At 33.9% G+C, this 23,909-nt stretch overlaps 2 protein-coding genes across 2 annotated transcripts; one reads left to right on the top strand and one right to left on the bottom strand.

Moving 5' to 3' along the window:
• The first annotated feature begins 6,069 nt into the window (after nt 1-6,069).
• LOC112791759 (alpha-glucan water dikinase, chloroplastic) lies at nt 6,070-20,367 on the top strand. Its single transcript, XM_025834713.3, has 34 exons — nt 6,070-6,489; nt 6,698-6,996; nt 7,490-7,531; nt 7,636-7,745; nt 7,865-7,943; nt 8,055-8,146; nt 8,248-8,401; nt 8,768-9,010; nt 9,152-9,505; nt 9,621-9,731; nt 9,840-9,938; nt 10,033-10,170; nt 10,274-10,362; nt 11,222-11,356; nt 11,554-11,716; nt 11,794-11,883; nt 11,963-12,148; nt 12,506-12,568; nt 12,665-12,727; nt 12,817-12,876; nt 12,976-13,128; nt 13,521-13,604; nt 14,580-14,756; nt 14,837-14,943; nt 15,089-15,302; nt 15,918-16,021; nt 16,403-16,541; nt 16,701-16,826; nt 17,160-17,270; nt 17,481-17,579; nt 18,662-18,835; nt 18,963-19,055; nt 19,349-19,464; nt 19,829-20,367. Exons 2-34 carry the CDS (start codon nt 6,730-6,732, stop codon nt 20,031-20,033), a joined length of 4,440 nt encoding a protein of 1,479 aa, XP_025690498.1. The 5' UTR covers nt 6,070-6,489; nt 6,698-6,729; the 3' UTR covers nt 20,034-20,367.
• On the bottom strand, nt 20,356-21,677 carry LOC112791760 (uncharacterized). The gene is made up of 2 exons (XM_025834714.3): nt 21,314-21,677; nt 20,356-21,015 (listed from the first exon to the last, which is right to left on the bottom strand). Exons 1-2 carry the CDS (start codon nt 21,535-21,537, stop codon nt 20,583-20,585), a joined length of 657 nt encoding a protein of 218 aa, XP_025690499.1. The 5' UTR covers nt 21,538-21,677; the 3' UTR covers nt 20,356-20,582.
• Between the last annotated feature and the right edge of the window lie 2,232 nt (nt 21,678-23,909).

Here is a 23,909-nt window from a genome sequence, read left to right as displayed (position 1 = left end):
GAAAAATGGTAACTGAGTAGGAGGAATGAACTCAAATAAAGAGAACCTAGAAAACATGTAATGCCCCCAGAATACAACATGGCGAGAGATACAAATACGTCTAGAGAGAGGATCTCAACAATGATAACCCTTGTGTTCAGTGACATAACCAAGAAAACAGCACATGCGAGACCGAGGTTCAAATTTACTATGTTCATGAGGCTGAAGAAGAACAAAACAGACACAACCAAAAACTCGAAGAGAATTGTAATCTGGAAAAGTATGATAAAGACGCCAAAGGGAGTAATATTACAAATGACAGAAGAAGGAAGTCTATTGATAACATGGACAACAGTGAGAACATTTTCACCCCAAGTACGCTCAGGACATACAGAAGAAATAAGCATTGCACGAATAGAGTCAAGAATGTGATGGTGTTTGCATTCAACCCGTCCATTTTGTTGAGACGTACTAGGGCAAAAAAACTCAAACAAAGTACCATGTTCAACAAGAAAATTTAAAAGTTTGGAGTCATGGTATTCCACAACATTATCATGTTGAAAAACTTTAATGACTTTAGAAAACTAAGTTTTAATCATAGTGACAAAGTTAATATAAATCTGAGGCAGCTCATAGCAATTAATCATTAAATAAACCAAGTAAAGCGTGAATAATCATTATTGAAAACTACAAAATATTGAGCCTCTCCCATAAAAGTGGTAGGAGCAGAGCCCCAAACATCAAAGTGGATAAGATTAAAAGAAGAGCAAGCAAGAGATGAATTATTGTGAAAAGATAAAGCTGGTTGATTTGCAATTTGACAAGAAATACAATCAAAAGACTCATTATCAATCTGGCCTAAAACACTGTTAGACACAAGAGAATGCAATTTTTCTAAGGAACCGTGGGCAAGACGGTGATGCCACAAGTAAAAGGTAGATGGAGAAGAAAAAACATAGAGATTTGACGTATGAGGAATATGAAGATTCTCAAGTTCAAACAACCTTCCGACATTACACCCAGTTCCGATGATTTGTCCCGTCCGATGATCCTGCATGCGGCAATCAGAAATAGAAAAATTGACATCAAAATTGAGATCAACAAGTTGACCAACAGAAATAATATTAAAGTTTAATTTTGGAATAAAATTACTATTAGGGAGATTAAGATTTGACTGTGAAATAAAACACTTATATGTCACATGCAAGAAGGAACCATCAACAGTGTTGACAGATGGCGCATTTGTAGTGGTAGACAAAGATGAGAAAAAGAGGACATAAAGGAGACATATGATGAAAGCAACCGGAATCAAATACCATTTAGAATTACCTGGAGGAGTGGAAAAAATAGCAGGAGTATTACCAGAAGAGAAGAGAAGATACTTAAAAAGAGACGTAATATCAGATAGAGAGACAGAAGATGGGTTGAGAGAAGCATATCTGATAGATTCAGTAGCAGCAGCAGCAGAAGCAGGCACATTTTTGGAGAAGTTGGGACGAAAATGATACTTGATTTGATTAGAATGTGGTGGACGAGTAGGACATGTAATAATTAAATGTCCTGAGAGCTTGCAATAATGGCAACACAATATTGAGAAATTAAAGCCAATATGTCCTTTATGCTTGCACTTTCAACATTCAATAGAGGAGCAATCTGGGAGTAGGTGACAAAAATGATGACAATTTTAGCAAAATTTACCCCTGCCTGTCTATAGGCTGAAAAATATCCGATTTTTTCATAATAGTAGAGACAAAGACGAAAGAGAGAAGAAACTGCAAAATCGGGACAGAAATCGAGAAAACAGAGGGCAAATCGGAAAAAAAAACTCCCCAAAAAATCTTAGAGAGGGTCCCATTGTCTGCCATGTCAGCAGCCACATCAGCAGAAGAAGACACGTGGCGACGTTAAATTGGAGGAAAAAACACGTTAAGGATGACACGACAGTAAGCTAGAGCGCGGATGTGGAGCGCGGGTTGATTGAAGCTATGTGTCTTCGACATGTGGACAGTTTTGGAGCATTGATTTGGGATGCAGATCAACAGTTCTGGATGCGTCTAGAATGAAGAAGAGGTGATGGCGGGTAAGGATCTTACGGCGGCACGTGGCAGCGCATTAGGGCGTTTCCGGCGACGTGGTTGGGCTCGTTGGACTTCGGACGACAAGACGAAGAGAATGGGGTGGTCACTAACAAAGGAAAACATTGGGAAAGAGATCGAAAATAGGTACAAAGAGGTTGTCGGAAGAAGAAAACATGAAAGGCTAGGAATGATTTTTCTTGGAAAAAAAAAACCTATGCTCTTGATACCATGTTAGAAACAAGAGAGTAATCTGAAGAAAGGGTCGTCTATTGTTTAGTGAATTGAAAAATAATAAAATATACAAGGCTATATATAAATGCTAGAAGAATCAAAGTAATAAAAGTGTAATATCCTATAATAAATATACAGATATGCTAAATAATTATAATTGATGCTAATTAATCCTAATTATACTCTAACACTCATTAACATAAAATCCTAACTGTATACTATATACTAATCTATTGTATACTAATGGAGTGAATGAATACTAGTGACACATGGTGGAAAATAGGGAAGACTCGACGGCGCGACGTGGAGGGTTGGCCAGAGATGCAGCGTTGGAACAGTGATAGAACGAATATTCCAGCACGACGAGGTAGAGGAAGAGGTCCCGCTTTGAAGCTTCAAAAGCGGATGAACAGCAGCATGTGAGGTAAGAGGAAGAGACGCGGCGGCACAACGTGGAGGGAGAGGTAGCAACGACAAACCATGTAGGTGGAGCGGCGGTGCACTGTAGAGACGCAATGCGGCGGTGCACTGTAAAGACACAATGCAGCAGTACATAAAAACTTTGTGACCGATGACGGTGGATGACGGTACCGGGGGTGATGGCGTTGGAAAGGATGAAATTAAGATTTAATGGAGATAAAATGTGAAAGTGAAATTATAAATGAATAATTAAGTTAGGATTCTTTTTTCTTAGTCATTTGAACCTAAGAGTGCATTTGAACCTAAGAGTGCAGCCCGTTATTTACATTATTTGCACTCCCGTTCTACTTAGCAGAATTCTATCTAAACGTGTAAACCTGAATTTTCTTTTCATTTAAAAAAAACATTTGTATATGAGAGCTAGCTCAACAAAAATACACTACTTCTAATTGAACTTTATTTTAAGTTAGGGCGGAAAACGAAGCCTAGAAAATTCTCACATGTATAAGTCATTTCATTTACAACTTCACATTTGGAATCTAAAATGTTTATTTAAAAATTTTTTTACTCCCGTTTAGATTAAGTTCCAATAATATTTAGGCTCCTTTAATGAAATTTAATCAATTATGCCAAATGTATTTTAAATGGATTTTGTCATAACTTTATCATGTAGTATTAATTTTTGAAAATTTTATTCGAAAAATACTTGTCAATAAAGGTGTTCAAGATTTAGTCGAATCCAAAATTTATTTTTGTCAAGTTTAGATTTATCATTTGTATTTATGTTATTTTTGAAATCGAGTTCAAGTTATACTTCTGGTAAACTTGACTTAGCCAAAAGTCATGTTTCATAATTAAAACACATACTTTGTAGTAAGATTAGTAATAAAGTATTATATTTTTATACTATATATTGTTATTTTTGCTTTATCCTAAATTTAATATTCAAATATAAAATTTTATTAATTTGTTATATATAATTACCAAAATAGTATACATTAATTATATATTGAACTAACTCAATTTAAACATATTTATTTTGAATTAATTTAAAAATGAATATATTGTTTAAAAATAAACTCAATAAAATTTTAGAATCATATCCAAATCTAACTAAAATCGGCCCGATCCATGTGTCGGGTATATTATTTTTCATATGGGTGACTTGCATTCTACAACTACATGATTGCATTATAAATATCTGTATCAATTATATTCATTCATCTTCTCAATACTATTTTTGGATTCCTTCTCTCTAGAAAGAAAAGTTACTTATTTCAGGATTCTTTTCTTCTTCAATCCTCTTTCCCATTTTAGGCTGTTTTTGAGCATCTAAAATAATTCAGTATGATTTAAATGAGTCAATGAACAAACAATCAAGATGCTTATGATACAGTTCGCCGCAAATTAAAAGCGATTCAAATATCCATGATTACTTTTTTCAAGATTTCAAGAATCAAAGTACAATAATTAAATCACTTTAACACAAATTTATTTTTTATTAAAATCAAATTTGTAAAATTAATTTTATGCAAATTTTTGTTTACAAACTGAAATACAAACACACACAATTCGTCGCAAATTAAAAGGGATTCAAATAAAACAAAATCACAACCCCAAGGCCATACCTCAACAAAAATAAAGTTAACAAATGAGTTTGGCTTTGCTTGTGTGGTTGGGTAAGTGTCTCTCATCTTAATGTTTTGCTACCGTCCGTTTTCATGTGACTAACCACAAATAATTTTTTCCATTTTTGTGTTCTTATCAACTTTGCTTTATTTTCCAGCTCCTCACTTGTGAAAGCTCTTCATTTTCAACACCACTGTGTACCTTTTGTAATGCTTACACCTAATTCTGTTTGCATCCCACATTTTCTCCGTGATGATTGATAAACATATATATTAATATATTATATATACTAATAAAGTAATAATAATTAACGGTTTTACTTTAAAGATCAGACGATATACTTCTGTTTATATGATATTCATTTATATGATGACACTTGTTTTTATAGTTTTTAATAGTAGTTTTTTTGGAAGTTGTCATTCTCGGCCAAAAATGAAATGAAATATTTGCCAGCGTGTTGAATTAAGATTTTATTGATCTTGAGAAGATAATAAATTAATAATTGAGTATAAATAATAATGCAGTGACGGATAAGATATTTGAATACGACCTTTGATTCAGTGATTCAAAGTCATAATTAATCATGTGTAAAATAAATGTACGATGGAATTGATCACATAATATTTTATCAAATATCTATGCATCTTCGATCCTTCAAATACTCGGAATCTAGAAAAGCGGTCTCTTAAAATTACCAAAGTGGGGTCGATCAAGTGCATGAAACTACAAAATTGGTATAACATAAGCCAATAGAGTATAGACAAACCAAAATATTTTATTACTGTAAATCTGTAATAATATAACATTTTTGTTATTTACATAAAATTTTAAAAGACTTTTATACAGTGACGGTTTGTATTAGGGTAGATTTCAACTTTCTATTATTGTTTTTAAGATAAAGAAAACAGTCATATTTATACTCATATATAGCTAACTCTTTAGGTTGATCTAATAATTAATTTATTAATTTATTTAAGTAAATAAAATTTAAATTTTGTTTTATATTTATAATAATATAATAATTTATTGATCAATAATAAATTTTTAAATATAATTTTAATATGTGATGAATTAATTTTTAATTTGTCAAACAAAAAAATTATAAAAAACCAAATAGTCATATATAATTGAATATTCTTTTAAATAAATTATTTGAACTTCAGTTTTAAAAACCAACAAAAATATTTCATAAATATAAAAAAATATTTCTCGAAATGCCTCTATTATAGTTTTATCCTTTTTTAGAGGTTGTGGGTTCGAGTCTCATTTCTATTTTTGGTAAAATTATTAACACATATTTGTCTATATTTATATATAATTTTAAATTCTTGTTATAACAAAATAATTAATAATTAACAATGAATTATAATTCAAATGACATAATTTTTCTATATTTATTTAAAAAGTTATGGGTTCGAGTCTCTCTATCTTTGATAAAAAAAAATAACAATCCAAATAATTAAACTTTTCTTACGAAATATATTCATTTTTTTTCCAGATTCCTATACTTTTCCATATTATTAATGACTTATATGTTATGTCTCCTAGGATTTCAACTAACGAAGGTCAATAATAATTGTGAAAAAAGAAAAAGAAAAAGTATACATGATTATGAGAAATTAAAGCAGTGAACTATCAAACAAAATATCAAAGGAGGAATGGTATTTTCGAAAATAAACAAAAAGAGTAAGGGGAGATCAAGGATGAAGAAAAAGTTACTACTAAAAAAATCGGAAATTAACAATTAGAAAGTATCCTCTCTGAAAACGAGCCGAGTCTCCACGGGACAGGCACGTGATTACCCACCACGCCTGATCCCTATGCAATCATTTCCCGCCACGTGTCAGTCGCCGTTGATATTAGTATCTCGGAGTGTAAGTACTGAAGAGAGCGAGCGAGTGAACGAACCAACAGCTATCATTCATCCATGATTCATTCACACAATCACACTTCTGAAATCTGAATTCTGATTCCAAAGCGCGAACAAAAAATAAACTCTCCCCTTCGCCACGTCGTCGTCGTCATCATCATCATCATCTTCTTTGTCTTCTTCGTTCGCGTTCTCCATTCCTCGCACCTCTCTCATTATCTCACACGATTCCGATCTCATACAGTTCCAGGCTTCCAGCTGAAGAAGCTTTGTTTCAACAAGGTTCCTTTCCGTCTCCACTCCATTTCACGAACTTGAATCCTTCTTTTCTTCGCATCGCTGCATTTTTACGATTTCTGATTGATTTACGTTCGATATTAGCTGATTGTTGATTTCAGCAATTACTAATTCTAGTTATCTTGTTGTGTAATCTATAATCTGCGTTGATTAATGGCGTGTTGATCATGAGTTTTTTTTTGGATTTGTGTAGCATAAGGAGAAGGAAGAAGTGGATCCACGAATATGAGCAACAGTGTGAGCCATAGTATATTCCACCAGACTCTGCTTTGTCAAGCGGTTTCGGAGTATCAAAGTAAGGCTGGTTCTTCAAACTCTTTATTCCAAGCTTGGAACGCCAATAAAGGATCGTATCCACCGAAGAAGCTTCTCCTCTCGACAAATTTCCGAGGGAACAGGCTCTGTGCCAGGAAACGCAAGTTAGCTATGGGAAAGCTCAGGCATCAAGCGGTTATTCCACGCGCTGTGTTAACCACCAATCCGTCTTCTCAGGTATCCTATATAAGCACTTATTACTGAAGTATTGAACCATGTTCCTTGTGGCTACATCGTTCGGATTTTATGTTATTTTTATTGTAAATGTGATTTTCACTTTTTTTTTTATATGATGCTGAGGCGTTGTTATTACTTATTAGTATAATGCAATTCTGCAATTAAGGTGTAAGCTCAGATTACCTTTTACGTGTGGGAAAAGAAGTAGGCATGTTTCTTGTTTTTAAAGCGTGATGTAAAGGCCGAAGCATGTTGTTAAAAGTATTCAAAAAATAAGATTTGGTTATATTTAGCTTCAGGAGAAGACTCTTCAATCTTGATCAATTTTTTTCAAGCAAAAGGTTAGCCCCTAGGTGAGAACAGCTGATTCTTAAGGCATAACAAGAACTGGCTTACAGTGCCAGTGTTGTATATCTTTTGTCTGAGACAGTAGGATGTGCTTATTTGAAATTGAATGTTATTGAGTATTGACTCATTTTTGGCCATGGATCAGCTTTCAGGGAAGTTCAACCTTGAAGGAAATGTCGAATTGCAGGTAGACAACTGCCCCAAACTACTGAGTTTTATTTACTAATAATAAATACGGGAATGTAATGTAGTAATCTGTCAGCTAATTGATGCTCGTGATTGATGGAGCAGGTTGGTGTTAGCTCTGCAGCAGCAGAAGGTGCAACAGTAGTAGATATTCAGGTTTCAAGTAGTAGTGGCTCTCTGGTTTTGCATTGGGGAGTTATTTGTGATGGTCAAGGGTATGTTTAGTAATTGTTCCTCTATTGTTTTAGGTAGTTGGACTATTGAGTAATAACATGTAGTGGATCTTGTTACTTGAGGAAGATTTTGTCCACTTATACTTATTTCCTATTTCTAGGAAGTGGGTACTTCCTTCTCGTCGCCCAGATGGAACTAAAAATTACAAGAACAGAGCTCTTAGAACACCTTTTGTGAAAGTGAGTTTCCATTAATAACTAGAAGAGTGAAAAGGTTTACCGTTCACTTTCCAGGATTCTGATTGACTTATAGATTTGATTTTTTTTTTACTATTACTTTGCTCTTATTAGTCTGGCTCAGCATCCTTCCTTAAAATTGAAATTGATGAACCTGCTGCACAAGCTATTGAGTTCCTTATACTTGACGAAGCTCAGAATAAATGGTGCGCATTACATAGTATTGCTTGTTTTCTCTGCAATATTGAACTCGAAATGTTATTGTGATTGTGATATTGAACATCATCCTTTTTTCTTCTACACACAGGTATAAAAACAATGGTGAGAACTTTCACATCAAGTTAGGAGTCAAGGACAAGATACTTCAACAAGTTTCAGTTCCTGAAGACCTTGTACAGGTTCAAGCATACCTAAGGTGGGAACGAAAGGGTAAACAGCTGTACACTCCAGAGCAAGAGAAGGTCAGCAATGAAGCAGATATGCACATAGCCGATTTATTTATTTATTTATTCTTTTCTTGGTAAAATAATAATATCACTAAGATGGAGAGGAATACAAGGATATGGAGGATAGAAAGTCCTCCATACAATAGCCAAGAGATATCTATACAGCATCACTTTTCGATATTTCAGCAACATGAGAGGGAAAGCCCTCCATGGCTCCACATGCTTGAATTTGATAATCACAATTCTTTTCTTTAATTTGAGGTGTTAGTATTCAAAATCCACACTATATGGTCCATGGCTTTTACTATGCTTGAGTTGAAACTAATACATTTTGTCTGCCCATCTACTACCTGTATTTGATTTCTACCCGTATTATGTCAGGAGGAATATGAAGCAGCTCGACGTGAACTACAGGAAGAAGTAGCTAGAGGTACTTCTATACAAGACCTCCGTGAGAGGCTAACCAAAAAAACTGATTCCACTGAAGTAAAGGAGCCTTCTGTTTCAGAAACAAAGCCTTCTGTTTCAGAAACAAAGACCATCCCTGATGAACTTGTACAGATTCAAGCTTATATACGTTGGGAAAAAGCTGGGAAGCCTAACTACTCCCCAGAACAACAACTTGTAACTTTATAATATCCTTTTTAATCTTACATTTTTTTCTTTTGATTATTAATTACTTATATTGTCAAAATTATAATTCCCATTTTATTGCTTTCTGTATCTAATTAAATTTTCTGCAATCAATGTTTGCAATTGACGTAGTTGGAATTTGAGGAAGCAAGAAGAGAATTACTAGCTGAACTTGATAAGGGCTCTTCTCTGGAAGAGATACAGAAGAAGATTATCAAAGGAGAGATACAAACTAAAGTTGCCAAGCAATTGAAAACGAAAAAGTATTTTCGTGTTGAAAGAATACAACGGAAAAAGAGAGACTTAACACAGCTGATCAACAGAAACATTGCTGAAAGTGATGCTAAAAGTGTCTCTGAAAGTGTTGTTGAACAAACTCCAAAGGCCCTGAGAGTAATTGAAAGGTATGCCAAGGAAAGGGAAGAACATGATAAGGGTCTTGTTTTGAATAAGACAATATACAAGCTTGCTGATGATGATCTTCTGGTGAGACATTTTGATCACATTGATGTTTTCTTCCTTTGTCATCTCTTTCTCTTAAGGGGGTCCTTCTTTCTTTTAGATGATGATCCTAATTTTGATAATCTTTCATATTTTTAAGGTCCTTGTTACCAAGGATGCTGGAAAGATAAAGGTTCACCTGGCTACAGACTCCAAAATGCCTATTACACTTCACTGGGCCTTATCTAGAACAACACCTGGAGAGTGGTTGGTGAGTTTGTGGCTATTTGTTTGTTATTTCTAACTCTGATGGGATGATTTTGGATGTTAAAGTTGCTGTTTTTATATATCCTCTCATGGAAAACCATGGTCATCTTAGGTGCCCCCTGCAAGTACTCTGCCCCCTGGTTCTGTTACAATGAATGAGGCCGCTGAAACACCTTTTAAAGCTGGTTCTTCATCTCAACCTTCATATGAGGTGCCTTCAAAATTAATCTGAAGTTGTGATTTTAATCTCTTATTATTTTTAGATCTGTGATGAAGAAAGCTAATAATATCAATCTAATTTTCAGGTCCAATCCTTAGATATAGAGGTTGAAGATGATACTTTTAAAGGAATACCGTTTGTCCTAAAGTCAGATGGAAACTGGATAAAGAACAATGATTCAAACTTTTATATTGAATTTGGTGGGAAGAAGCAGATTACAAAGGTTACACTTTCTGAAACTGTTAACAGAGATTCCACTTAATCAATCTGTCTTGGTTTGTATAACCTTATCATCTAAACTGATAAGATTTTTCCCCCATTGAAAGGATGTTGGTGATGGAAAGGGTACTGCAAAGTTTTTGTTGGATAAAATAGCAGAAATGGAAGGCGAGGCACAAAAGTCCTTTATGCATCGGTGAGTAATCTTGTAAATACTTTTAATGGTTTGTTGAATTATCATCATATGTCATCAAATCCAAGAATATGGTCAACGTTCAAGGATCTTTAGGAAAATCATTTGCTATTACTTTGTGGGAACGGATGTGCAAAATGGCCTAGGTTCTCCAATGAGAATGGATCCTCTTGTGTGATATTTTTATTTGACCTAGTAATCTATTCTCACATCACATTACCTTTGCTCTGTTCCTCTATTTAAATTACTTTGTTGTATAAAAATCCAAAATAGAATATATTTGCAATTCCCATGTGACCATGTTTGTCTGCCTAAACATGACCTCGTTATGTTAAATTTTCACTATGATTTATACTTAATCTCCAAAACATACTTGTAACCTTAAAGGCAAATTCCTGGGCCACAAATATAACTGCCAAGTTATGTCTGTTATGTGCATGCATACATCAAAGGTTTAGCTCACACATATATGTTCTTAACATGGCTGAAAATAATGCTTCTCCTAAACACGCATGAAAGGAAGTAATCATACATTTGGTAAACAAAGGGAGTTTCCTAGGTTATTCCTCTCACTTTTTTTTTTTTGCTTTTTGGTCATAGTGTAGATTCTTTTCCAAATAATTAGTCTCTTTCGGTATGAACTTTATCTTCCCCCTTTTTCCCTTTTTATTTTTCCCTGAATGAGGATTCCTTAGTATATTATTTTGTTTCTAATGAATCCATGACACGATCTTGAAAATTTGCCCTTCATCAACATCTAACATAGCATCATTGCTAATTTAGTGTGCTTACCAAAGTATTTTTTAGGATATTGTTTATTCAGTTGGATCTTGGTTGATCAATCATACAATTTCCCCCCCAGGTTTAACATTGCATCAGATTTGATGGATCAAGCCAAAAATTCTGGTCAACTGGGTCTCGCGGGTATTTTAGTGTGGATGAGATTCATGGCTACGAGGCAGCTCATATGGAATAAAAATTACAACGTGAAGCCACGGTAAACTTCCTATAAAAATGTTTATTATCACTTTGTATATGCACTTCTGGACAAAAGAGATTTTTAAACCCCCCTCTGGAAAGTAGAAAACATGAATCAGAATATCTGACTTTCTGCTTTAGATTTGGTTGGTTTAGTCATAAATTTGTGCTTTTTTCCCCTTTTCTAATCACAAGTACTGTTGCCTACTGGAACAGCGAGATAAGTAAAGCGCAGGATAGGCTTACAGACTTGCTCCAGGATGTTTATGCAAGTTATCCACAGCATCGGGAACTTGTGAGGATGATCTTGTCTACTGTTGGTCGTGGAGGTGAAGGTGATGTCGGACAGCGAATTCGAGATGAAATCCTTGTTATCCAAGTATGTATGATTTTTTCCCCCTGCTGTCGTCATATATTGATCTTAAATAACATTGAATATTTCTGTCTGATTTTCAGAGAAACAATGATTGCAAGGGTGGAATGATGGAGGAATGGCACCAGAAGTTGCACAATAACACTAGTCCAGATGATGTTGTTATCTGTCAGGTAATGAAGGTGTTGATCTCTCTCATCCCTTGTGGCTTGCCTTATCATTCTCACCTTTTATTTTGGTAAATGTCTACAGGCACTACTTGATTATATAAACAATGACTTTGATGTTGGTGTCTACTGGAAAACATTGAATGACAATGGAATAACAAAAGAACGTTTGCTAAGCTATGACCGTGCCATCCATTCTGAACCAAATTTCAGAAGAGATCAAAAGGAAGGTCTTCTGCGTGATCTAGGACATTACATGAGGACTTTGAAGGTTAGATTCATACATATGGCATCGATTCCGCTTTTTGTTTTGCTTCTTTCTTTTTGTTTTTTCTTCTCTTTCCACGGTTGCACTTTATTGTTCTTTCTTGTTCCTTTTTTGCAATATTCTTGTTGATATTCTAATGTGGATGCATGTACATTGAGTCTGATCATGAGAGAAATGTTGCTGTGCACACATCATTTGGTTTCTACTTTGCATTATTTAGGGGAGCTCATTATTGCAATATTTGTTCATCATTCCTTTGTTGGTGGTTTTTCTACAATTCTTTGTTACTTGACACATTTGGCTCACCTGTAGATTATATTTTGCCAAGTGACGATTATGGTTTGGTTACATCATATGCAGGCAGTTCATTCAGGTGCAGATCTTGAATCTGCTATTGCGAATTGCATGGGCTACAAAGCTGAGGTAACAACCCTGTAAATACACCTGCTTCCCGGGGTATCATCTGTATATATTTTGGCAGATCCTCGTTTTATTTCTTTATGCTTTATTTTTCTTCAGGGTCAGGGCTTCATGGTTGGGGTGCAGATAAATCCAGTGTCTGGTTTGCCTTCTGGTTTTCCTGTAATGTTATCTAACTTTTCATATGACTGTTTGTGATGCTGTTATGCCTTCTGAATTATGAAAATTACTTGTTACTTGTGTCTAAGCAGGAATTACTTCAGTATGTCTTGGAACACGTTGAAGATAAGAATGTTGAACCCCTTCTCGAGGTTAATGTTGCTTGGATACAGTGCATATTCTTTTTTTTTTCTTTCATTATTGTTGAAAATATAATGTTGACTTCCCCTCTAATATATATGTTGCAATAGGGTTTGCTGGAGGCTCGCCAAGAACTCAGACCATCACTCAGTAAATCCCAAAGTCGTCTGAAAGATCTTCTATTTTTGGATGTTGCTCTTGATTCTACAGTTAGAACAGCAGTGGAAAGGGGATATGAGGAGTTAAACAATGCTGGACCTGAGGTGACCCTATTTTAAGGACCTAATTGTTCTTAAATTCTGCTTGCCAACTTTATTTTCTTTATGTATTATTTCAAAATAAGTTTATAGGGGAGGTTTAGGGTGGCTAGAAAATTTGTTAACTATAGTGGCTATGAGTGGTCTTGAAACTGGAGTACAACACGTGGAGATTTATTCAATATTTTACCTTATTTTGAATGATGTTTGTATTCATTAAAAGAAAAGTTTATTACTAATTTTTACTATGGTATTTATTTAATGTTGAAGTATAGCCACTATAGTCATTGATTCAGTAGCCACAGCTGATTTCACCATATATAGACACACACACACATATATATATATGAACTTAAAATATGCCAAGAATACTCTGATTTGATGTATGGACAATGCAGAAAATAATGTACTTCATATCCTTGGTCCTGGAAAATCTTGCACTTTCATCAGATGACAATGAGGATCTTATCTATTGTTTGAAGGTATAATGATGTTGCAGCTCATGTACATTTTATTTGTGCTTAACTTCTTATTAGTGTCGTCGTCATGATTTCAAGGTGCAGAGTTATGCTTGTAAAAACTTAGTTTTGTTCTGTCATCTGAAATATTATGACATGACAGTAAGGATGAATTTTGCATGTGTTAAACATAAAACCATTTGAGACCCTGTAAGGTTGTGGTCTTGTAACCTGGAATTCAGGGATTTAAATCCTGTAAACAACCTCTTTGCTTATGAGGGAAAGTTTATCTACATCCTCTGATGGGGAGTTTCATGTGCTGGGCCACCCTATTTTTGAACCTTCAGCTACAACTTAACTTTGAATAGTGTTGGTTTCTGACATAATGTCAAAGCCTAGACTAAGTATTAAGTAATGCAAAGTTCAATCTTGGCTGCCTATGGATATGACCATGTATTGCCCATGCTTTAAGCCCAAGGGGCTCTTACACGAGGGGCATGTTAAATATAAAACTATTAAATGAGCTTTTAGGAAAACTGTTTCTTGACTGATTCTTTTACACATATTGTTTGTTTTAGATACAAGCTAAATATAATAGATGGTGCCAAATTAGAAAGGAGGTTGGTAGTATAAATATATGTGTGATTAGGTTGTTACTCAGCTCTTTCATGACCTTTGTTATTTTATATAGTTTTTCATTATTTAATAATATGTTTCTCCCTTGGTCAATTACACAGTTTACAATAATCTAGATTATTGCTTACAAAAAATGTGGATGTTCATTTAGCAGCAGCAGTATATAGATAAACTCATCGAGCAAAATTAAGCACTAATCATAACACTGACAAGAATAGTATGATATCACAGGTGTTGTATAAATACTGGTGCTGAGTAACTTGTGATGTTATAGAATTTTGATGTTCATGATCTATTTGTTTAGATAATGGAAAATGTCCACCACAATATTTTATTGTTTCTATTTTGGGGCTTCTTTTGAAGGGATGGGATATTGCCTTGAGTATGTGCAAGACTACAGACAGTCATTGGGCATTGTATGCAAAATCAGTTCTTGACAGAACGCGCCTTGCACTCGCAAAGAAGGCAGAGTCATACCATCAGATTCTACAACCATCAGCAGAGTACCTTGGATCACTACTAGGCGTGGACAGATGGGCTGTATGTCCTTTTAATTTATTTTACATGCTGTCTTCTTTCCATTTTCCCCCTTGTTTCTCTTCTTAAATTTCCTTGTGCAGGTGGAAATATTCACAGAAGAAATTATCCGTGCTGGCTCGGCTGCTTCTTTGTCTACTCTTGTTAATAGACTGGATCCTGTACTCAGAAAGACAGCGAATCTTGGGAGGTGGAATGAATCATGCTTTTCAAATTTATTCCCTGATTTTTTTTTTCCTTCAATATAATGTGATTTACATGTTATATTGTCATATCACTTTTCAGTTGTTTGATAGTGATAACCTTCTAATCCAACTCTAGCTTGTCTGGAACAGCTGGCAGGTCATTAGCCCAGTTGAAACAGTTGGATATGTTGAGGTTGTGGATGAGTTGCTTGCAGTTCAGAACAAATCATATGAGCGGCCGACCATTTTGGTAGCAAAGAGTGTGAAGGGGGAGGAAGAAATTCCAGATGGTACAGTTGCTGTGCTGACACCCGACATGCCAGATGTCCTATCTCATGTTTCTGTACGAGCAAGAAACAGCAAGGTAGAATGGTTTGGATAGCCAGGTTTATTGTTGTAACTATCTAACGCTGCTAACATTAAATGATGAAATTGTTTATTTTATGTCTAATTTGGTGCGTCATCAGTGTATAACCCAAATAATTTGCCGTCACGTATAATGAATATTCTAAGATTAGGAACTGGTCAAACTTCTAGTTAGCTTAGTGCACTCAGGCCAGATCTTAACTTTATAGTTGGTCATTATCTTAAACAAGTTAGCTTCATTTTAGTAGATTCAACTTCCAATCATTAATATTCCTTGAATTGATATGGTAATAAAATTAATGCTTGACCAATTATCAGTATGGTAAGACTTGAATATTTGCACCATCCCTTAACCCACCCCTGAATGTGATTATAATAAATTTGAAAAATAAATAATACAAGAATTACCATGTTGATCTTGCATGCCACCTCTTAGCAAAATTGAATACAATGAGAAGTATGTAGTTGATATTTCATGTTGATAAAGAAAAATTTTGTCTGATGATATATCAACAGAGTAAGACCCAGGTTTGGTTAATGAAAAATCTTATATGCATGATAAATTTTGTTGCTATAAAGATTTTTATATGCACTAAGGTTTCAAGTTTTTCAGGTGTGTTTTGCTACGTGCTTTGATCCAAATATCCTGGGTGACATCCAAGCAAATAAAGGAAAGCTCTTACGCTTAAAACCAACATCAGCTGATGTAGTTTATAGGTAACAGACCGAGTCATGTACAATTTCTTGGTAGAAAACCCTATCTGCCTCATGGAATTATATTGAGATTAATGCTTTCATTTACAGCAAAAGAATAATATACTTCCTATTCTAATTATAATGTCAATTTTTATCATCCTAAATCAAGCAACAGATATATAATATGAATAAATATATGAACAACTTTCAAGTCTTCAACATGCTTAACTGGTTCATACATTTGTACCCATATCACATTATGTGAGATGAAATGTCTTCTAATAGAACAATCTCTTCATTCTCTCACCAGGGAACCAAAATTTGGATTTCTTTTTTCCTTTCTTATATTGTTCACTTTTGTTATTTCATATTATTATTATATTCATTTTTCATTTCTTACAGTGAGGTGAAGGAAGGTGAAGTTACTGATAAGAAATCAACTCACTTGAAAGAAGGTGATTCTGTGCCACCCATATCTTTGGTCAGAAAGAAGTTTAGTGGTAGATATGCTATCTCGTCTGAGGAATTCACCAATGAAATGGTTAGATTTTAGAAATGTAGCATCAATTTTAAACAGCTATAGTTGCTATTGCTATTGTCTCTATTGGTTCTAGACATCAATTTGGCCAAACACCAGACACGTAATTTCCTTTTACTGTGTACCTTCAGCATAACATTGTGAAATACTGTGCTTTCCCAGGTTGGAGCTAAATCGCGTAACATTGGTTATTTAAAAGGAAAAGTACCTTCTTGGATTGGAATTCCTACCTCGGTTGCCATACCTTTTGGAGTTTTTGAACATGTTCTATCCGATAAATCAAATAAGGTTCTGCATGTTATCTCTTATATCAAGCTTTGTGGTTTTCTTCACATATACACATGCAGGCACAAACAGAAGTAAATTTGAATTTGAACCCTATGATCGTAAATTCAATTCTTATGACAAAATGTTACTCATTTATTATTATAGTCTAGGTGTATTAAGATAGCATTCTGGCAGTGGCAAACTTGTATGTTGAACCTTTATTGTTGTTTGGAATCAATATCTGAAATTTTGTAAATGCATGTGCAACAGCTATTACTTTAACCCATTTTTTAATATTATATGCTAGTATTTCTAATGATTAAATGAAAGTTTGGACGCTATGTTAACTAACAGGCAGTGGCTGATAAGATCAATATTCTCAAAAGGAAGTTAACTGAAGAGGATTTCAGTGCTCTCAAGGATATCCGTGAAACTGTTTTAGAGTTGAATGCACCATCCAAGTTGGTATGTTCTTTTTAGAATTAGGCATAACAGTTACATGTCACAAGGAATATATCTCTTTCTTTTGAATATTATAGTTTCATTTGAATATGAAAGGTCTTATGCGAAAGTCTAAACAAATTTATTGAAAATCTGGTTTTTGATTTTTGATAGATCATGAAGGCATTATTTGATTTATATAGATATCCCGACCTAATTGGATATTATTTTCAGGTAGAGGAGTTGAAAACTAAGATGAAGAGTTCTGGAATGCCTTGGCCAGGTGATGAAGGGGAACAGCGCTGGGAGCAAGCATGGAAAGCTATAAAAAAGGTGAGGCTTACGTGTGTGTAAAATTTTTCTTAACTGAGATTGTTGTTTCACTAAAATTTCTCAAGTGTAATAGATTTTCTTTTATAATCGATTATGATAAACTCAATTTAATGTTTCGATGAATAAAAAGTGATTTTGTGATAATATGTTTTGTTTAGATTGTATAAAAGAAAAATTGCTTTTGTATAATAAAATAATAAATTACTAGAAATTTTGTATAAGACAATTTTTTTACAGTATATCAGTCAATAGTCAATGCTTAGTGTACATTTTGTAACTGTAAAAATAATTAGCTTTAGTAATTACAAATAAGAGAATAATTTTAATACACTGTCATTATAAGAAGATTTTACTATGTAATCGATTATATCACATACTTTCGCTGATATGTTCATATATAATTAAATATCATTGTAATAGGTAGCTTTTATAAGTCATGTGTAACTTTCCCCTATAGGTAGCTTTTGGGGTTAAGTATATTCCGTAGAGCAATGCTAGGGGGCCAGCAATTTTTGTGATTGTTAGCCATCAACTAGCCATCATTGATGATTTGATGGTGTGAGATTGGTGTGAAATTTCATCCAATGGCTCACCTTCCTCTGTTGGTTACATGCTGGCCAACATTCAATAAAACTGCTGGCCCTCTAGACTTTTCCTATTCTATTCCGTAATATGGTATCAAAGTATGTTTAATTGTTGTTATTGCCTTATTGGTCTACCCTTTATATGTCTAGTCAATCAAATTTCATGCTCCAGGTCATTAGAGTCCCACCTTGCCTATAGATAAGGACTAGATAGACTTAAGTCTTGGCCAACCCTTCCTTAGAGTTCACTTTTAGGTTGGTTAGGCTCAACTCAGTTCTAGTACACTTTTACGAGCAATCTGCTCTGTTGATTTTCCTCTTTCCTCATTGAATTACTTAAATTTTCTCAAATTGTTGCAGTTGGAAGTTTTAGCAATGTGTGATCAAACAAATGTCGACTGTAATTGAAGATGATTTGTTCAACTTGATTTAAAATTTTAGGAAAAATTATCTTTGTAATGCTCCTCTGTGATTTTTTTTTCTTGTTTCTCCAAAAAGGTCTGGGGCTCAAAGTGGAACGAAAGGGCATACTTCAGCACAAGAAAAGTAAAACTTGACCACGAGTATCTTTCCATGGCTGTCCTTGTACAGGAAGTGATAAATGCGGACTATGCTTTTGTCATCCACACAACCAATCCATCCTCTGGAGACGCATCAGAAATATATGCTGAGGTATAATTAATTGATTTTATGTTTTCGAGCTTATGCCTCCACACACTTCAAGATACATATTTATTTGAAAAAAGAATTGAAAGGACAAAAGCAGCAAGACATTAAGTGTCAAATTTTTTTGACATAGGTGGTAAAGGGGCTCGGAGAAACACTCGTCGGAGCTTATCCCGGACGTGCTTTGAGTTTTATAAGCAAAAAACATGATTTGAACTCCCCTCAGGTAATTTTTTAATGACCCCTCTTTTTCAGTAAAATCCGTACCCTTAGTTATCATTCTTTTTTAAGATTATGTCACAACGACAACTACTACAATCAAGCATTTTCCCATTATTGACTACATAGATCATTTTGAACGTGTTGCATATGGGGAAATAACCTAGCACCAATAGAATCACATTATTGTATGAATCAAGTAAAAGAAAATCAGAGTAAACATGGGAAATTACCTGTACCGGTACTACATCTGTTGCATGAATTTTTTGTTATTTTGCTGATGGTTTTGGGCTTCTCTAGATCTTGGGATATCCTAGCAAACCTATTGGCCTGTTCATTAGACGGTCAATTATTTTTCGATCTGATTCCAATGGTGAAGACCTAGAAGGTTATGCTGGAGCTGGCCTTTACGACAGGTAAACCTTTGCCTTTCATACCACTTCTTCGATGTTTCATTTAATTAAACATAAATTTAGTGAAAAAAATGCCTCCAAACTATTTCATTTTATCCCAAATTCTGAATGAAGTGATTCACCATTTCTGCCAAAACTTGGATTAAAGATGCAGAATTCAAAATTAATTGAACGTGGTATTTAATTAGCTTATCTTAAAAAGTTTCTGTAGAGATAAGAGTATATAACTGAATAAAGAAGTACATTTCAAATTTTGGTATACCAACCCTGATGTAAAAAAAGGATCAAGTTTCCTCGTCCCTGTTTTGTTGCTCAATTGCTGTAAAAAGGTTTTGTGACATTATGACCAACTTTCCTCTATGAACAGTGTGCCAATGGACGAGGAGGAGAAAGTGGTGCTTGATTACTCATCTGACCCATTAATAACAGATGGTAATTTTCGACAATCAATCCTCTCAAGCATTGCTCGTGCAGGAAGCGCAATCGAAGAGTTGTATGGCTCTCCTCAGGACATTGAAGGTGTAATCAGGGATGGGAAACTCTATGTTGTCCAGACCAGACCACAAATGTAAGCCACTACACTTCCATGTACCTCAACTATGTTCATCGCATGCAACATGAAGCTTCCAACGTTAGGGAGGGAGGTAGCTTCTGTGAATTTGAGTACACCTGCGAATTGCCAAATTTGCTTATATTTATATACTTAATGTAAGTGATAGATATTTAAGAATAAAAAATAATTCCACGTGTAACCATGTAATCGCGAAAACAATGTAAATTATACTATATTGCCCTATACTCTTCTTCCTAGTCAAAGGTCTACGGATGGTGGTTAGTTTAATTTAGTTTGCTTTTTGAAAAGGTAATGCGTATGACGAAATTACAGGTTCCAAGTTTCTAAACAAATTCCAAGCTGTTGTTTATAATAAAATATCAGCACTGTCGTCCAAATGTTAGAAGTAGCAAGCATATTTTCTTCACGAGCATTATTTGCATTATTCGCATTGACAGAAAATACTAAAAAGAGCAAGATACTCAATTACAGTAACACTGAAACAGACTCCAAACACAATGTCACTGAAACAAGAAGAAACTCCAAGCACTACGAACGACACAAAGAATCACTGAGAAGGTGGACAGCCTTCTGAAATAAGTCCAGACACATTGATCCACACTTCATTCAGGCGGCCTGTGTTATGAGACGGACCATTGTACTGAGCAATGGTGTATGACCCCTTATCTTGTATTGTCCCTGAACTTCTTCCATCTTCGCGCCGTCTATTTACACTGTTTATAAGAGCTTCGATCTCTTTGTAAATGTTATCATCTGCGGCAAAACCACTAAAGGTCCTCACTGCAATGCATTGAGCCTTCCACTTCTCTACCTGCAACTTCAGCTCTTGATTTGGCAGTGGCGGTTTCCCCTGAAATCTAGCAGATACATACATCCTCACAACATAGTCATCCCCTGATGAGGGCATGCTGGTTAAGACCGGTGCAGTGAATGCAAGTTTCGATGAATTCAAATTGCCACCGTGAATGTATTCATACAACCTGCACGGCCCTTCTTTTGCATAAAAACTCTTTAAAAATATTATGATACCATATCTAATTCAATGTCCCGATAATAATATAGCAATTTTTCTTCAAATGTAACAAACTTGCACAATAAAAATTTAGGCGTCTATAGATATTAAATATAATATAAAAGCGACTACCTAGAGTTCTGCTGTAGTGAGAATCATATCAAAATGCAAATGTGAAAAGTGTCGATAATATAGAGCAAAATTAAAAAATAATTCTTATATTGTTTTATGATGCTTAAAATATATAGTGAGAAAGGAAACAAGACCTGTGGAATCCAGTTTTGGTGGAGTTGTCGAAGGAAGTTGGTGGAAGAACAAGAGCTGACATCCATGTGGATTCAGAATAGAGTCTGATTTGGAAATCTGATTCAGACCTTATCACTGTGTATTTTGGTGTTTCAATTGCATGCACTGTTACTAAGTTGCCACACAAGCAACACATTACTATGGACAAGCAATGAAGCAAGCACATGATTATTTTCTTTTCCATGAGGTACTTCTTAACTTCTATATGACCCTTATTAGATTTTACTTGAACAATGATTTGCAACCTCGATTTTTATAGGCATAGAGCCAACTCAGACAATGATAATATTAAGTGGGTTTTTCGTCATTAACCACTTTATTTGTACGATGTTCTGGCATGAAATGGTGCTTTTTATGATTCCTTGGTACTATATATATTGTATTCAATCTTATTATAATAAGATGTTTCTGAAATCATAAAGATGTTATAATTTAATTTCGAATCATTTAGAAGTGCCACTTAAGCGAAAATCTTATGCTATATAGATTATAGAATATATGGCTAAAACTAGTTCTTTAAGTGGTGATCGATAAAAGATATGAAACTATGAAAAATTAGCTACTTTCCAAAGTATACAAAAGATGCCATGGCCCCAAATAATGTTATCATTGCCTAACCAAAGGATTTGGTATTTTAATTTTAACTTTTTATTTTATTTTTATTGTGTCTGTCTGTGTGATTTCCAGACATTTTAAAAATCTATAAAAAAGAAAGAAAATGAATTATTTATTTATTAAGTAATTAATATTTGAAATGTTTAAGCCTACGAAGCACGCACACTTCGCTGAGTTGTCGTGTCCACGTGTCAGGCACATTTTGGACACGATACTCACCGACACTCGTCTGACACGCGTGTCTGCTGTGTCCAACTTTATCTTAATAAAATAATAAAAATTCTTTTATGGACACGCCCACACACTTAAATATCATCACGTGTCTCAGTGTGTCCAATCTTATTTTTAAGATATATTCTTAAAATAAATTTAGATATAGTATATATATTATTACTTATTAAAACAAAAAGTATTTTAGATACTTGATATAATTAAAAAAAACATTAAAAATAATTAAAAAAATTAATTTATATTTTAATATCAATAAAATATCAAAATATCATTACGATTTATCTAAAAAATATTTTATATTTTATATGTATGTGTGTCACCGTATCTTATAAGATTTTAAAATTCATGTGTCGACGTGTCCCATATCGTATTATGTTCTATACTAGTGTCCGTACATCATATCATAGGTTTAAGCCAAAGATGAAGGTCCTATAATTCCTATTAACTTATTAAGAGAATAAATGATTTCTATTTATCTTTATGGAAGAACACAAGGATTATGATTGCGATTATGAATTTAGAATTATATAGTCATAGGAGATTTTATTCCTTCACATTCTGATTTTGTTGTCTCCCACTTCTCCTTTAAATTAACACTTCAACAAATGCTTTCCTAATTTAGCAGAATCAAAACCAAATTTAGCAACTCCATTATCTATCACATACATATCATCGTACCAGCATATATATACAAGGAACCATAAGTGGGGCAGTACGCTATGATAGACGTGTTTTGATTGATCTCAGTCCAAGCTTAATCATGGCTCGTGATGAGTTTTCTGTATTATCCTCCCCATTAAAAAGACAACAATTTTTGACATGTCAATGATCCAATTAATGCTTTGGTATGTTTTAGGAGTTATTAATAACTTTAAATATATACACTATTATATTGTGCTTGGTATAGTGGATATCATCGTTCATTCCGTCTGTATCAAATAAGATACCTTACATATTGTTTACTTATATTATATACTTTTTTAATCTTAAATACTGGTCGTGTGTGTTATCCTATCACAATGCTCAATTCTGCATTGGTGTTGGTGAGAAGAACAAGCCGTATTCCTTGACTTAGTAGGAAGGATTCTTTTGTACACATGTCATGTGGCAGCTCAAGCCAACTGACACATCATTGCATGCGTGGGACAAAGATTTATACCATTATCTAAGATTGTTGGATTGATTGATACCACTAAGTACTAAGTAATCTTTAAAATATGGGTTATTTGTACTTTGATTACTTCATATTTTAAAATTATAAAACTCAATTTGAGATATGATAGCATAAGACATTGAGATAGAGTAGCTACTTATTTAGATGCACACGGCAGTTTAGATTTTCAATCATACCATATCTTCCTTTTCAAAAATATTATTTGTATATTAAAATTAATCATTAAAATCAGTTATTAATATATTTATGTATAAATATATATATAATTTAATTTATTTTTAATATATATTTATATTTTTTAACATATATTTTATACTGATAACTGATTTTAATAATTAATTTTAGTATATATATAACATTATTTTTCTATTTTAGTGATACTAAATATTTTTGTGGGTTCTCTATATTTATATATTTGTCTGAGCAATATATGTCAATACAATATTAAATAATTATACCATTATTTTTAGGATAAATCACTAAAAATTATTCGAATTATTTTGACACAAAAAAAATGTTTTAAATTTTGTTAATGA

The sequence above is a fragment of the Arachis hypogaea genome, chromosome 3 (genome assembly GCF_003086295.3).
Source record: "Arachis hypogaea cultivar Tifrunner chromosome 3, arahy.Tifrunner.gnm2.J5K5, whole genome shotgun sequence".
Taxonomy (NCBI): Eukaryota; Viridiplantae; Streptophyta; class Magnoliopsida; order Fabales; family Fabaceae; genus Arachis; species Arachis hypogaea.
Note: the sequence above shows the minus strand (reverse complement) of the source record. Positions and strands in the feature narration are given on the sequence as shown.